The sequence below is a fragment of the Phalacrocorax carbo genome, chromosome 8, assembly GCF_963921805.1.
Source record: "Phalacrocorax carbo chromosome 8, bPhaCar2.1, whole genome shotgun sequence".
In the NCBI taxonomy this organism is placed as follows: domain Eukaryota; kingdom Metazoa; phylum Chordata; class Aves; order Suliformes; family Phalacrocoracidae; genus Phalacrocorax; species Phalacrocorax carbo.
The window spans coordinates 25,138,537-25,155,751 of NC_087520.1; the positions used below are offsets into that span (position 1 = coordinate 25,138,537).

At 46.2% G+C, this 17,215-nt stretch overlaps 1 protein-coding gene across 2 annotated transcripts in view; it reads right to left on the minus strand.

The window, feature by feature from the left end:
- GNAO1 (G protein subunit alpha o1) overlaps positions 1–17,215 on the minus strand; it is a 146,830-nt gene that overhangs the window by 15,915 nt on the left and 113,700 nt on the right. Inside the window, exons 5-7 of one of the 2 annotated variants that reach the window (XM_064459280.1) lie at positions 11,336–11,464; positions 10,520–10,649; positions 2,358–2,511 (exon numbers count right to left, since the gene is read on the minus strand). In XM_064459280.1, coding sequence (XP_064315350.1) covers positions 2,358–2,511; positions 10,520–10,649; positions 11,336–11,464 — 413 coding nt within the window. The remainder of the gene's footprint in view (positions 1–2,357; positions 2,512–10,519; positions 10,650–11,335; positions 11,465–17,215) is intronic. The other variant, XM_064459282.1, reaches the window with a different exon arrangement.

Below are 17,215 nucleotides of genomic sequence, written 5' to 3' on the forward strand. Positions count from 1 at the left end.
TTCTAATAATGCTGCTTTTTTCACAGGGCCACAAGGGCTTCATCCTCTGTGCTGCGGTCAGCAAAGCAGGGGTGAGTAAGTTTAAGTGTGTCCTTAGGTCTAAAGTCTGGCCTTAACATTAGCATGAACTAACTTCCAACTTCTAATGGTGTTGCTGAACGTCTGGGGTGAGATATTCTTCACCTCTGATTCAGATCCCTGTTGGATCAGTGAAAGACTTTCAGCCTTCAGGCTTCCAGTCCTCTCTGATGACATGAGCGAGGCAAAAGGTCTGTGGAGGGTCCCTTGCATTTTGATAATTCCCAGCTTCCAGAACAGCACCTCGACAGAATTGAGAGTATGTTTGGCATACTCTGAGATTTGGGGATGACTGGTTTGGTTCACTTGGGGTCGAAGTGCTCCAGAAACAAGCTATATTTGTTTTCCTCTGCGTAGTCAGCTGAGAGCTTAGCTACATGTGTACAAGGCTCTGCCTCCCCCACTGAACTCCTCTCTTGGGCTGGGATAGGTTGGGAAGGAAAAGTGATAACTAAACTGACATTCCTTCTTGTTCTAGTCTCTCTGCCGTCAGAGATATGTAAGAATATTATTTCAGAGTGGGTTTACTGGGAGACTTCGGTGAAGATCCACAAAACCAGGTCCACAAAATGTGATCAGGAACGAGCGAAAGGTGCAGGTTTGCTTCACATAGGAAAGGGAAAATGGAGGAGGGGATGATATAAGTCTTCTGGTATAGAGAGGCACTGCTATAAAGAGGATGGTGATTAACAGCTTTACAAGCCATCCAAAAGACAGAAAGCAGCAATCTAACTTGCAACCAGAAAAATTTGGGGTTGGCATTATTGTGAGATTTCAACTGTAAAGACTGTGGAATTTCCACTATTAGATCTTTTCAGACAAACATTTCATGCTTATGTTGGTTCTGTCTGGACCAAGTGGACGAGTAGATGGCTGAAATGTGTTGGTAGTGACAAATATCCAAACCTTCCCTGGAGAGGAAGCCTGCAGGTGTTCTTCTAAATTCAGATGGAGTCATTCAGCTCTGTGGTCATAGACCATTCAGCCCAAAGCAGCAACGATGGCTCACTTTTGCATATTCACAGTGAAAAATCAAGTGCTCAGAGATAGGAAGCTCTGGTTAATAATTTGTTGGCCTGCCCAGAGATGTGACACTCTTGGTACTGCCGGTTCACAACTATGTTTTCTGACAAAGAGATCTGCTTCTCTGTCTGTCGGCTAGATTCATCTGGATGTCTCTGGTGAGCTTAAATAATTCATGACGATAAAAGTTTATTTTTATGCTGTCTCGGAATGGTAATGAGGGTTTGTGGAAGCTGGCAAGATACAGCGGGAAGCAGTGGGCTGCAGCTGCAGCCTTTGCACGGGTGATGTATTCTCATCATTAGCAGGTCAGATGCCAGGCAGCCAGCAGAAGTGAGGGCTTCTTGCACACTGCCCTGTTGCAGAGCCTCTGCTCTGATGTCCAAGTATCACTAAGGCCTCCTTGTCCCCTGCCAAGCTCAGAGCACAGCTTGCCATGGCTCTTCCCTGACTGCAGTATGGGTTAAGAGGTGTGGGTGGCCAGTGCCCGAGAAAATCAAGTGCCTTGTTTTCTATCTGCATTTAACTGGAAGCGTTTCCATGTCCAGATTTGATGTCAGCAAGCCTGAGAGCGAAACTGGGGACCTCCTAAAATAACATGATAAAAATTTACAGCTTGAGCTAAAGCAGCCAAGCTGCGGGACCTGCTGTCTGCACACTGGAGGGCTGATTCTGCAGCTCCTTGGTACCTGGCAGTGGGGCAGTGGCCAGGAACCATAGAGAGATCCTGGTTGTGGTCAGCCAGGACCCACAGGGGAACGCGATGGGTTATGGAACAGCAAAGCTGGACTCCAGCTGAGGACAGCCTAACAAACCCCATGTGCTGATCTCCCAGAGACCAGATACCCATTTGTAATGGTTAAGCTCACTGCATCTTTCTGAGAGCCCTGCAAGAGGGTTCATGTTCCTGAGCAATGCTGGGAACCAGGGTGTGGGTTTAGGGAGAGTGCTGCCAGACCCACACCTGCAGGTGTTGGCTTGGCATTGAAACTGCCCATGGGGCAGAAATCAAACACCTTGCTCAGTGGTGGCGGCCCTTTGCTGGCAAAGAACTTGGGTTTAAGTCATCCTCATGCTTTAAGTGGACCACTAAACACGGTGGGCATGATCCTATGGCATTTATTGAAATTGCAGGGAAGTAAATGGGAGCTCTAGTTATGCATCTTTAGCCTTGATACACCACAGTATCAGCCTGCATGGGAAATGCTCCCTGATCCCTTTGCTATGCATTCCCGTACAGCCAGCTTTCTCATTACCTGTATACTCGGGAAAGCAGATAGTCAGTGGAGATTTCTTAATTTTCTCCTCAAATATGTCCTTCTTGTTTAGAAAGAGGATGATAGATGTATCCGTGAACCATTTGTTGTTGCAGATGCTGTCAAAAAGCTTCAGTGATTCGTGCATGCGGTTCTGCAACAGAAAGGAGAGATGACATCAGGCCAAAGATGGCAACTTGGGGATGTTCAACATGTAGGGAAATCTAAAACAACTAAATTAAGAAGGAAAATAAAAAAAGAGAAAAGCTACGATATACATGATAAATTTATGTATACCTACAGCTGAACGTATACATACACAGATGCAATCCCTATAACATTTGACATACAGTTAGTAACTTAAGGGCATTTAACTGAGCTGTTTTGATTTTGCATAGCATATAATTTACAGGATCCCAGCTCATAGAAATCGTCATGCACCATGCATGGATGGGGAGTTACTTTTGCCCTTTGATCAGATTTATGTGTTGGTGTAGCTCATGCAGATTTTCTAAAATGTTTTATTAATGTTTAAATTTTTCTTTTTAACTTTCTCGAGTTTGTGTGGCACACAACTGGCTGGATACATTAACCAAGGACTGGTAAATCCTTGAATTAATCTAGAGTTGGAAGCAGACATCGAGGTGACATAATTTTGGAAATGACCTTGCCGTGACCTTTGCCTGGTTTTGTTATTTTGTTTAGTGTTGTTGTCTGTTGTTGGGCTTTTAATTTTTGTAATTTTTTTTTAGTTGTCTTGGAAGATGGCTCAACAGAAAGTGTCTGGCAGAGAGGAAAAAAAAAACAGAAAAAGGAAGAGGAAATAGTATAAAAAGGAAAAATGTAACAAAGGGCATCTAAGACAAACCAGACTAGAAGTCAGGCAGCTACCACGGATGTTAGCTCATGCCTCTAGAAGATTAGCTACTTGCCAGCAGAAGAGCCATACATTCAAACGCACGCACAGCGAGAAGTCAGCATTTTGGTTATAGGTCATGCAAAAAAAACAACACAGGAAAGGAGAGAGATAAGAGGAATATAAAAATAGACCAGTTAGAGAGTTGAAAAGTCCGCCACATGGTTTTATGGTGGTGGAAAGAGCTCACGGCAAAGTCAACCAAGTGTCATGTTCCCTGCTGCTTTCAACTCTCAACTCGGTTTTTCTTTTTTTTTTCTCGGTTCAAGAGAAGCTTCATACCTGCCAAATTTGGTTGGTCTCTCAAATGCTCATTTTTTGGCCTTTGTTTGGCTAGATAAGGTCAGACGGCCGAGGAAAAGCTGTGAAGGTGCCGAGGCTGGCGATGGTTGGCGCGCGAGGCCGACGCCGGAGTGCGCACGCCGATCGCGTGGCCATCTCTCAGCCGGGAGCCGGGTAGCGGAGAGAGCAGGCACGGTGAGGACGAAGCACACCCAAGAGCCAGGGGATTATCAAAGGCAAAGCATGGTACAGACCGGACCGGCTCCTCGGCTTTTCCCAGTGGCATCTCCTTGGGACAGCACTCCCCAAACCCACTAGTGCACATACGAGACTTGTTACAGCAACCGCAGGAGATATGCTAGAGAGAACAGGGCTGCATGGTCTTGTTGCTGGAGGGCTTTTTGGGGAGGATGCAGCATGTCTGTTCCTCCCTGCCCCGGATTTGGAAATTCGGAGTGGTGCAGGAGACAGTCGGGGGCTTTCACCCCTCTCCTGCTCTGTTTCATGCCCGCGCTGGCAGCATAATTGAGCCCAGCACTTTATAGATTAACGCTTTCCTTTTCATTGATATACTTTAGCTGCTGCTGAATGTTATATTTAGATAAAAGTGGCTCTGTGGATGAAGGAAACATCCGCTCTGACCCAGAGTGAAACAGGATGCACCCGATTTGCTTTACTGTATACCACACGCTTTGTTACCAGCCTTGAAATGACCAAGCATCTCCCCACCGTGCATTGTACCAACACATGGGGAAGATGCAATCATGTACAAATAAGTGCAAAAATGCATTTACTTATTGGGTCTCAGTTGCAAGATGTTCGCTTATCTGGATCATCCCGTGTCTGTATGCTGTTTTTTGCTAACCCAGTTTGTACTGGCTGGTGTGGGAGCCCCAGAGCAAAGCTCCTCTTTGCTACTTGTGGTGTCAAAATTGTAACCACGCAGAAACCTGCAAAGGTTTTGTAGAAGAGATCCTTGACTACCCAGAGCCTTTGGGAGGAGAGAAGAAAGTGGAGGGTGATCAGGGGAACAGAAAGCAAATATAATTAACTGTTTTATAAGCAGGGTCCCTCACAGAACATTTTTAATGACATTGTTATCACCCCTGCTGATTTAAAACAAAAGCATGGAGAAACACATGAACGCTGCTCGTGGGTTAAACCAGTACCTCATCTGCAGTAGCCATAGCCTGGAGGTCACCGTACTTACCGTGCTGCACCTCGCCAGCCCCATACCATGCCGCGCAGTCCCGGTGGGGAGCAGCGGTGTGCAATTGTGCCTTGTGGCATGGGAAGCGGGATGGGTGACATTGGTTTTGGTTAAGAAATAGAAGCTGAGGACCTCTCCTGAGCTGGGCTTTGCAGTTAGTTGAAGCTGACTTTCCTACAGTAGCAAGACTACATAAGGATCCTACAGAAATCTTTCTGCTTCACTTATATGGTTTGATTAATTTGTGTTAATACCTGTTAGGAAATGAGAGTGTTCCCAAGAAACAGTGACTCTTAGCGTCCAGTTGTAACCAGAATATACACACAGCACAAACCAATACATCCCTGTAGAAAATAAGAGTTACAATAAAAATCCTCTATTCCTTTCCAATTCCAGAAACAAGTTTCGAAGCTTCCTAAGGCTGCCTAAACTGGATTTCTGGTCTAGAGACCATGTTGCTTTTCCCCCCAGCTCTGCTGGTTAGGTGAGTAAATATAACCTCTGCTCTGCCTACTCCTCCTTATTTATCTGGGAAAGGTTCTAGTTTTAAAATCCACCTTTTCCTTCCCCATCACTAAAGATAAGAAAGACATTATTCAAAAGCAAGGAAATGCTTTCATGAGTGGCAACGTTGCAGAGCAATAGCCTGGTGAGCAGGTACAGATGCTCCTGTTGCCGTACATTGGTGCCATGTGGGAAATGCTGTCACATCCCAGGAGGGCTCCCGGGAGCCCATGCATGGACGCAAGCTATTCTGGTGCTGGCTAACATCGGGAATGCCTTGCTGCCCCCCTCTCCCTTCCCTTCCCCACTGTTATTAGTTTAATAGACGTCTGCAGGAGACCTCCAATAGCTCAGGTAGGCCTTGGCTGAGATGTGAGGAAGGGGAGGCAGTCTCCGGGTACCACGTGTAAAAGGAGGATTGAGAAGTTGAGGCCTCCTCCTACCAGTAAATCCACAGTGAAAGACCTTTTTAGTCCCTTAAAGCTTCCCCAGGTCCCCTCTCAGGAGCACCCATGCTGCTGTGATGGGGCAGACGTGTCCACTCCGCTTGGAGGCATTAAAGATCACATTTCTCATACTTTTATATGAAGTGATATAAATTACTTCACCTGCTTTTGGACCCATTCTGCTGCCTTTTCCTAATTTATGTTGGGTCTATTGATAAGGGAACGGCTCTTGAAAAATTGGCTTCTTAATGTCACTTCCTATTTCAAAATCAGTATTTTAAATCCTTACGCCTGCAAATGCTTTACACCCCAACACAGAAAGCAGCCTCACCAGCCACATTACACAGGAATAACCACTTGCCCATACAAATTAAAAGCCCGTTTAACTTTTCCTGTGCAGGACAAGAGACAGGATTGCTTGTAGCCGAGTTCAGAAGTCATTGCAGAACCATGTTCCCATTGCTGATGTGAAGGGCAAGCAGTTTTCTACTGAGCATGAGGGAGAAAAGATGCTGCGGTCAAGACTCTACCCAGGCAGAAACACACTCATAAACCCCATTTTCCACCAAAGCATGGGAGGAGACCTGGTTATTTCTGCAACCCATGGTTGATGCAATCTCTTTTGTTTTCCCTGATGATTAAGTGCTAACTGTCATGAGAACTATAAGGACACTGATGGTTACCCTAAGCACAGAAACTACATATTCCCCTCCTGCTTATATTTCCTAAGATGCCCAAGCCACTTCCAGTTGCTTTGTCACTCCTAAGGTAATTTCTGAGTGCTACAGTTCAATTTTCCTTGCCCAATGACAGCAGAGAGGGCATGCTAACCAGGTCATGCAATGAAATACGAACCAAAAGGGCAACACTAATGCACACCAAGGGTCACCAGCACAGCGCCTTAAACCCATCCCATGCTCAGCAACAGGGACATGAGAAATACTTGCATGTCTTGGCTAGATGGGATGACCTAAATATCTTAGATTCAGAGGCAGCAACATGCAGCATGAACATCTCCCTCTCTTGCTGTGACTCCTTTGAATTTTTGAGGAAAAAACCCAAAACGAATAGCCTCGGTTCCCACAATGGGTTTCATGCCATTGCTGCCTTTTTAAAAATTCTACTAGCAATTCCATTTAGAAGGAACAACACAAATCTACCTTTGTTAATCGTCTTCTCTGGTTTTACCAATTAATATGACTGCTGTCCCTCTCTCCTCCCAGATTACAGATCTGAGGCTTTTCCTCCTGTAACTTCTGCTTATGAAACATAAAGATAAGTCACAAATGAGACAAAATAGCCTCATTATGCAAAGACATAATCCATGGAGTTGTTCAGTCAGTTAAAGCAGGATGGTTCCACTGTGTACAAATACAGCAGAGAGCCCTGCAACTCCTTGTGATGGACTTGGTAAAGGCAGGCGCAGAGGCACATGTAACATCTTGAAGACAGTGTCTTGTGAGTTGGCAGAGGGTGTAATTTTGCCTTGTGAGCTCTAGCTGTGGGTTGTTGGGCAGCAATGGGACTGGTGAGAGCACTGCTTGAATTTCCCTGTGGGTTTGCTCCTCTACCCTGGGAGCCAGGCATGCAGGGAAGCAGTTTAGATCTGCCAACAACAGTGTAAGAAAGTGTCTGGGGCAATGGGAGAGGCTGGATTCAAGAGCGGCAGGGGTTTCTATGCAAATCGTGGTCTTTATGGGTGTATAGGCTGAGAAATCACAGATGCAGAAAGTTTATTTTATTTTTGTCTTTCTGATCCAGACATAGAGAAGCACTTGCCTTCCTTGACTCCTGCAGTGTCGCTCTTTGTGGCAGGGAACTGGAGAAAAAATATATTCCTTAGAAAAGACTGTCTGGTCTTAAATAGTGGTGGCTTTGCACACAAGAGCCCTTTTTCAGCTGCTGCAGGAGGATGGCTGCTTAGTCTTTTAAAACAAAGAGCGCAATACTCCACAAATAAAAACTTCATGAGCATAGAGCTGTGCTTTACTTCTACAGGCAGGGACAGGTCAGTGGGCACTTCACCCAGCCTTGTTTACCCAGCTCTTTGCTCAGGCTCATTTGAAAGGATTCACAGTAAACCTGTTGTTCATGAGCTTCTTTCAGTGAAACAAGCTGACCCTACAACTACACTGATCCCAACGCCCCCATGCAAACTGACCGTAGCAAGGTGAGCCCCTGTGCCGTGTTAGGCTGACTTTATCTGAACTGCAGTTTCATCTGCCTGAAGTGAGGTTTGGCTTAGACAAGTGCAAAAAGCCCTTGTGAAAGTCTGTAACTGCTGTCAACAGGGCGCTGAGTGCAGCAGGAAAAGCAGTTCTCCCTATGCACTAGCTTTGCAAGCATTTTTTTGGGCACCTGAGATTCAGCAGGACTTTTCCCCTCTCATGGCTCCATGCCAGCAATGAAAGCTCTACAGGTCTTTTCGTATTCACAGAAACATCTGTACAGCACCCAAACCTTCAGTGGCTTAATGCAGCTGGAAGTGCCTGAACTGTAGTAAGCATCTCCATAGAAAATAAAGATGTAGGAGCAGCATCCAGTTTGCTCTCTCAGCTGCCTCCTCTTTGTGTTTTCTAAGTGAGAAGCAATAAAAGCTGATTTACGTCATTAAAGCCAGCAGATGTGACAGATGCAGTCAGACAGCAAATCAGCTGACTGAAGAGATGCTGGTTTTACTGCTGGGTTTTTGGAGAGGAAACATGTTAGCACGGAAGAGATAGAGTGCTTGGGGGTTCAGCTGGGAGAGAATCAAGGCTGGGGGCACAGTGTTTTCTACCTGCCATTTGTGCTGGGGGTATAATAGGGCAGACAAGATCCAACATCGTCATTTTTCTCCTATTTTCACTGACCTCACTCAGAGTTGTTTATTTGGAGGCAGGGGCATCCTGCAGGCACGGCAGAGGCAATGCCGAATCCTTTCCCTGTTTATGCCGAATGTGTAAACGAACAGCAGCTGCTTCTGCCCTCCTGTTGCTCAGCATCCCCAGAAATGCTTTGTGAAGAGGGATTGAAATAGCAAGAAAATGTCAGTGTTGCACCAGAGTGCAGCTCCAACTTTGCTCTTTTGTCCAGAAAGCAGGCGTGCCTACTTTCCAGATGCAAGAGCAAAGTTGAAGCTGCACAAATCCTGGTTTCCGCAGCTGGGCACTTCAGGGCGGTAGGCTGAGCTGGCACCCTGCTTATCCTTGGCATGGTACTGGGTGTTGGACAGTCACTGGCAGAGCTCAGCATCCGCAGGAGAGATGCTGTAACCTCCACCTCAGAGGAGCTGTGTTAAGGCTGACATTTTAAAAATGGCATTGGCATTCAAGCCCTTCCATTTTGTGCTCTGTGGCTTTGAATCACAGGCTCTGCCTTGCGTAGACTGGCGCCCAAAGGTGACTTGTATTAAAGGCTGCCTTTGGCTTCACAGTTTGGGTGTCACAGCCCAAGTTATACCTACAGAGCACCTTGCTCTCTGCTCAGATCACAGCTTTGCTCCCTGCCCCCCGGTCTGCCCTCTCCCTGCATATTCTGTATCTCCCGGCTATATTTCCCCTGCCCAGCTGCAGGACTCCATGGCATTGAGCTAATGGCTGGGTTTTTCAAATCACGTAACGAGATTTTGATTCCTTCCCAGTAAATCCTAGAGGACTGAGCATTCTTGAGCATATCAGGGCCAGGATCAGAGGGAGATGACAACTGAGGATTATAAATAAGTGGACATGAGAGTGTGTAGGGTGTCTCAGTCAGTCTGGAGGAACATAGTTGTGATGTCAACACTGCCCTGAATTCTGGCATCAATACAACCCAAACAACCAGGTGATTTTGCAAAACAGTTTGCCAAGCTCATAAACCTGGCTCAGAAGAGGCTAGAAATCACAGCCCCACCCTTTTTGGGAAGCGACAAATGATACCTAACAGCAATCTTTCCCTCGATTCCTTCCTCATCATCAGCTTTCTGCAAGCCTGACATCTGTACTGGCAGGAGAATAAAGACCCTCAGAGAGACAGAGCTGGCAGGATTGAGGCCTCCATGCTGCTGCAGACTGGGCACAGACAAAATCATTACCAAAGTCTGAGTATGACCTCCAATTCCTTTTCGTTAGACTGGGTGCTTGCCGCAGTCATCATTAGTCCCAAAAGCATGCATCCCCAACACACTGAATGAACATCCAGAAGACAGTAATGAGTCTTCTTGCATCCTTTCTGTGTATTTAATTCACTTGTATTAATTGCACTCTAATACCAGGGAGCACACAGCTCCTCACTAGCTTTATTTCCAGATGGTATTTTGAGCTTAATGTCACAGTGGGAAGTCATAAAAGCTCTCCTAGAGCAAATTACCTGAGGAATCAAACAGTTACAATCTCACTCAGGAAAATGAATTTCTGTAGCCTGAAGAAATAGGTTATACTCTTAGCCCAAGCCTGCCTCTGGTGTGCATGGCCACCCTGCACCTCTGCACCACAGCATGACTGCTTCATTACATTTGTTTTAGAAGCCCACCTAGCTAGATCTCCTCTTTCTGGGTATAGAGTCCCATTAACAGGTTTTGAAAACACACAGGTCAGCTAGAAAAGACAAATAAAACACACTGACTTTACCGGTGCAAGGCAGCATTACCTGGGTATGAAGGACTTCATTTTGAAGAGTGCAGAGGAGGATAAATCTCCCCAGAATTTGAGAGTCCAGGGGGAGTGACTGACAAAAGCACATTATTGTAGAACCTCAGTGAGCATTCAGCGATCTCTGAGCCGTTTTCAGCTATGCAGTATCCCGTAAAGAAGTGCCGGCGCCTCCAAGACCCAGTTAGACTCACCGTGGTTTCATCTTCATGGAGCACCTGATCGTAGCCACTCAGTGCGACGCAAAAAATGATCGCTGTGACATCCTCAAAGCAGTGAATCCACTTCTTGCGTTCTGACCGCTGGCCCCCGACGTCAAAGAGCCTACAGCACAGGAGAGGACCATCAGCACTCCCTCTTTCTTCATTATGACGAAACTTTAGCATTCTTGGCATTTTCTGACCATATGGCCCCTGGAAGGCTCCAAACACAAAGCAACAGGTCCTCCAGAGCCTGGAGCCAAGGAGGACCAGGAGGAGCAGTTACAGCTATGAATGTGGGGATTTGTGGGAGAGCCTCAGCAGCATGCTGGGTCCTAAAGAGTCTGCAGAGGTGGAGACCACATGCTCTTGAGTTTTATATGCTCTAAATACTGTTTGTGTGTGGTTTTCTGTCTTCATGCCACCTTCTCTCTATAGGATGGCATCATGAGGGTCAATATATAGCGTTAAACACATGCGACTGACCCACTTTAGAGAAAAGATTTGGCCAAATATTTTTACATTCATGAGCTTGATCAGACTTGGGGCCAATCTCATATTGTACCTCCCAACAAAGCGGTGTTGTTTCAGTTAGAAGAAGGTACCATGAGCTCCCATCTTAAAGGCAGTGATTTTCAAGACAAGATTGCCAAATACTGCATATTGTTGACACCCCAAAATGGTGTGTCCTCTGCTGTGGGAGTCATGCATGTGTTAAACAGCAGTTTAACAATTTCTCCTTTGGGAACTATGGGGAAACACTGTGATAAATAGATGCCCTAAAAATCTACTGTGCAGTTTTAGACTAACCTGAAGTGGAGGTTTTTGAATGTGAAGTGGGTTTCTACAATGCCAGTTGTTTTCACCCTGGTTCGGAGGATATCCTGCTCCGTAGGCTGGTAGTCTGCAGCTCCAATTCGATCTAAGCTGTCTAGGTAGCTAAGAGAAGAATGGAAAAGGAAAAGAAAACAGATAAGAATAAGACACACATTAATCTTTGTCAATCTCAGATGATCCTTCAGCTTCCTATTAATCTTTTTCAAACTCATTTTTCATAGCTGAATGTATTGTAGTTCAAGAAAAAAATATCCTATTCTGGGGAAAAAGAAATGTTAACAAACCCCACGAACCTAGGCATAAAATCTGATAGTGAACTGAAAGCAGGAAATTAAGTGTGCATGTGTTGCAAGCCCTGATTGCAATCCCTGAGAGTACACAGTTTCAATATTACTTGCTATTTTTATTCCCTGAGGGACGAAGGTCCCAGTCGGTCCATTGTACTGGATGCTGTCTTTTCTGTAAGGGTTTATTCAGATAAGAGGTTGGAGCATATAGGTTTTGTTCCCGGAACAGACAGGTCGAGTCACCTTTGGGAGATGCCTCTGTCTCCTCTGGGAAAGGAGGGAGATAGGGCAGCTTGCTCCAATGAGACGCCTTGCTTCTAGTCAGCTCAAATGAAGGGAGATGAATCTGCCCAAGTGAGTCACCGCTTCATTTTGAAATCCAGCATAGGGCTGGGACTGTGGGAGATGCAGCGCTGGGACAAAATACAGGGGCCTGCTTAGATGGTGATAGTATGGGAGAATAAATTGGGGTTTCTGGGGGGTAGAGGGGAGATTTATCTTTCTAAAACACTTGGACAGTTTTAAAACATTTACCCTTATTCTGCTCTAGGCTTAAAATCTATGAACATAGGCAATGCCTCCACAGGCTGAAACTTTGGGTAGCAAGTCCTGTCTTTCAGGGTGAAATATTTTTGTAGAGGAACCCAACAGCTGCACTTATATGACCACAATCCATATTTTTCATCCACATTCAAGATAATTCTTTAAAACAACTCAGCCCAACTAAATATAATTTATAAAGAAAAGAGGAATTTGGATTACATTTTAATATGAATTATAAACACGGAGCTGCATCACACAGTAAAGTCTTTCTCACTGCCATTGAGCTGCACGCAGACATTCCTGTTCCTCTTAAAGGGGGTTTGATGTGCATTACAGGGCCTAAATGACTACCTCTAGCCTCAGGAGCATTAATCTAATGCACATGAGATGCATTCCATACACTGTGACTATAATAACACAGGACTGTGCATGAGCAGTGTCTTGTCCTTCCATCTCTGTGCTTCTGGCAGCCTCGATGTCACCCAAAGAGGCAGCGGGCCAGGAGGTGACATGCCCGGGGCAGGATGGGAGGGTACCTGTTCAGGTGTTAGCCAGAGGATGGCAGCTTTGCCCAAAGCAGCTTGCAGAGAATAAAGAGTAGTAAGAGGAGCTGTGCAGTTGTAGGGAAGGAAAAGACATTGTTGTCTCTGGTGAGTATGAGTTTACAGGTGAGTGCAAGAAGGTGTGAGCTGCAACCATTCACGTAAGATAGCCATGATGTCTAAGCTTGACCTTCTCTTTCAGTTTAGGTAAATGCAATTTGTTTTTTTTAACATAGAGTGTAGATTTAGTCCTGATGAGTAACCCAATTGCACTGATTTGGTAGTGAGCATGCTTCCCACTGTGCCTGGCCAAAACACATCCTGCTTGGCCTGTATGTGCTGCCCTGTCCTTCTGCTGGAGATGCTTTCCCTGCTGGATCAGAAAGCAGGAAAAGGCTTTCCATTTGCATCTTGGAGGGAGTGGTCTGAGCCAGGTCTCTGAAGCAGGATGCCTAGTGCACTCTGCTACCTGAGAAAACTCATTGCCACCGGCTTTCATGCTTACCCTGCTAGCCTGGAAAAACCAACAGGCAACCAAACTCTATGCCAAAGTGAAAAACAAACCTCACCCCACTCACTATTTTGGCTACCCATCATTTTTTATCATTAATTTTTGCTGATGAATTGCAGGAATCGCCTCACTCAGAGAAAAATATATAAACTAAGCAGGCTTATTTTTACTGTGCCCTTTACCAAGCATTTAAAGCCATTGTGGTTTTGTAACAGATGCTCCCTTAATAGCCTTATGATGGGCCCTGGATGGATGAATGGGGCTTCATTTGAAATCAGATCCTCCGCTGTGACGGCTGAAGCCACGATCACTCATCTATTCACAACTGGTGTCAACTCCTGTTACTTAAGACGCAGCTGCATTTCTTCACATGTCCCTGCAGACCAAGGCAGCTCTGCAGTGCTGTTGTTCAGAGACCCAGGCTCTCCTCTGTCCTCAGGAACAAAATATTTCAAGGTGATGGTAAAAAGTGGAGGTGTAAGAGAGGGAAGGATTTTCTTTCCTTCTTGCAGCTCTTGGCAGTACCCTGAAGACCTTTATCACTTCCTCCATCTTCATTTTCTGTATTTTCCTAATATTCAACTCTCTTCAATTTAACATTTCCTATTAATTTTTCTTGCCTTTGAGATCCTCCTTTAATGCTGGGAGTGCAGCAATGAAGAAATCTACTGCAAACTGGCCAAAGGACTCGGCATCACAGCAGCACCGTGACAGTGGAGTTCATTATTATAATCACTGCCTTCAACCTGTGATGATTTGCTTGTGAACAGCACCATCCTTAAAACCCCAGGCTCTGTGCTGGGACTTCAGGGGGTTCTCACTCTCGCCACTGGTGTGCGCAGCCTACGGCTCTTCCACACGGCGTTCCCCTTGGCTGCCTGACAGCAAATTAGCTCCAGATTTGATTTGATCCTGCATACAACCTGGCTCTGAGGCTTGGAAAGCCTCACCTCCCTTCACATCCTTCTCCATGGTGGTGATGCAGCCTCATCTGCCCAGCCTCTTCCAAGTTACTCTGGGGGATCAGAGGTGTGGGAGAGCTGATGCAGCCTGCCAGCCTCTTGAGGGGGCAGGATGATAGCAACAGAGGGAGGAGAGTCAAGCAGGATCCATCCCATCCACGCTCACCTCCTTGACAGCATCCAGCTTCCAATCCTAACTGGGTTATCTCCAGAGGAACCTTGGCTGGGTGGTCTCTAGCATCTGTCTGGGTGAGGGCACTGCTTCCCAGTGCTTAACTGGTACTGTGACAGAGTAATACTCAGTATCGCCAACACCCAGCCTGTCCTGGCTTCAGGTGAGCTGAGCCCCATGAGGCCGGTGCCTCAGTGTCACTCCTATGCTAATGCATCCAGCCTGGCTGTTGGGCACCCCAGCTCTGATACTTGCTTGCCAACAGACCCTTTGCCTTTTTTATTAACTCCCCATTTCATCTCTTTCCTCATTTCTAGTCTTTTCCATCATTCTCCACCTGTTTCTCAATGCCCTAAATTCCTTCAGTTGCCTGGATCTGCTTTTCGTCTGTTCCCAGTAGTCTCAATGAGGGGCAGCCATCCATTTATACAAAGGTATACAACATTTTCAGTGCTCGTTTTGAGGCTGCATTCCATAACTGTGTACTCCTCTGGCTGCTCTCTCCTGGGATTTCTCCTATCTCAGGCTGCAGCAGGTATTTTTTTCCCGTGGTCTTGGCCACAACTGAGTTGGACTCCGTTGGCACGTGCGCCTCACGAAGCTCAGCTGGAGGAGCATACCATGGCACAGGCACCATGTTAACATAGAGCTGCAGGAATGGGAAGCTCAGGCAGGTTGCTCTTTGGATGTTGAGCTGATTTGAGCTGCTGCTTATTCTCCTCAGTTCCTGCTGAAGGTATCTCTGAGGCTTCACAGGTGTGCTGGTGCTCCCCGGCCATGCTGCTTGGAAGGACCTGCTGGTCCACTGGGTGCAAGACTGAGCTTGGCAGAGGGTGGGATGTGTTGGGGGTGTCACCTTTTTGGGAACAGTGAAACCCCAGTAGGGACAAATTGCTACACATGGCACTGGATGACAGCACTCCTGGTATGCCCTTTGAACTGCAAATCTCAAGGCCAAACTGTTGATGGAGATAATTAGTTGTCGTAGCCAACAGGCTCAATGACACATAATCCCCTCAGAAGCTGGCATCTGTTTAAATAGCAGAAATAAGAGCACTTTGGAGGCCACAGAGCGATTGCTTGGTTCTCCTCCTTCCACACCATCGTCATTGCACAGTGCTGGAATCAGAACTCTTTCCACTTCCCAGCTCCAGGGTTTGCACACTGGAGTGGAAGCATATCTGAAATGACACATCAGCTCTCATTTGCAGCCTCCCTTGCCCAGGGCTTGCAGGGGTTAAAAAAAGCTGAAGAAAGGTTAGAAGGATTTTGAGTACATAAATAATCCTCTAGCATTTATAATACTGAGCCAAGCAGCTCCATTACTGCTTATATCTTTTATCTTAAATGCATTGTTTTGAAGCAGATTGCAGGTTTCTGAGTCACTTAGTTTACTGGGCTCAGGGAGGTGAAGCCCAACTATGCTACGCTGCTAAAAGCAAAATGCACAAGAAATGGCATTTCCCAAATACAGGGAGAGAAGCTTCTCAAACTGAGGCTAAAAAGGCAGACACTCTATAAGGACTAGCTGATATTAAATATCTCTACATAGTAATATTGAAAATAGGGAGTAAATATAGTTTCTTGCGCCTTTATTTGCTGTTTCCAACAGCATGTGGTCCCAGCATTGTTCATGCCGGAGACACTGCATGCAGAAAGGACTGTTGTCTGAGTTATCCCATGGGAACAGACTGGTGGTAGCAGCCTACATGCAGCACGTGGACGGGGACCCTTCCCCAGGCACTCTGCCACCACAGGAACCTTCTCCCAGGGTTGTACTGCCTATGCCAAAGGCTCCACTGGCTGCCATGTTGGATGAAGTGTAGGTGAGGTCGCTGCTGTGGTCAGAGCTGAATAACTGTGGGAAGGCTTACAGAGATGCACATTCACATCTGTTGAGGTTAATGGCAATAAAATGGTTAACCGTCTGTTGGGTTTTTCTTGCCTCAAAGGTGACATCTTGGTAGTCTTTTTGCAGGCAGTGTCCTGTTTGCACTGCATACACCCAAGGTGCTCACACTACACCAAGGCCAAACTCACATGGCAGACACAGCTTGGGTCTTGGTCTGGGGTGGGTTTGCAGACAGGGGAGTGGGAACTGCAGGAGAGTAAGCCTGGAGACAGCAGCATCTTCCCAGCTGCTCCTCTGTCCTGCTGGTCCTAACCTCTGTCCGTGTCTCCTCCATGAAGGAAAGGCTGTGTGTGGGATACCCCAGCCTCATTTTGTTGGCTTGCATGATATTTGACTGAAAAAGCAGATCCCCATTTGTCAACAGATGCAGCTGACTCACCGCTGGCTTTTTTTTTTTTTTCTCTCTGTGTACAGAGGCACTCAAGGGTCAGCTCCAACTTTGTGTCCTGGCAAATGCCAAGTTTCTAATCAAGTTTGTCATGAGCAGGAGTCATCTCATCTAACTCTAGATGCTTATGTTAAGATCTCTCCACCCAAGTGCTCCTTCCTAGCTCATGGATGGAAATGGGTATTTCTAACATCTGCTATCTATATCTGACTTTAGCTTGTACCCAAATTTATTCCTTTCTTTCACTGATGAACAAATAGCTCGATGTATATTTAGCATTAAACACATTTAATATTTAGTGACTGTAGAGTAAGGATTCAGAGGATAAGCACTGGGCTTAGGGAGTATCGGTAGTGACTCTACAACAGTGTAGTAAACTCTCATAGTATCTTCCACCAGAAGAGAAAAACCGTGTGCGTGCTGCTTCCTGAAAGTGTGATACAGTGATACAGCTCGGTATGGCTACCCAGGGCAGCCAGAGCTGGGCAAACACCCAGAGGCTGTGGCACTGCAGTGTTTTTCCTGCAGATGCCATG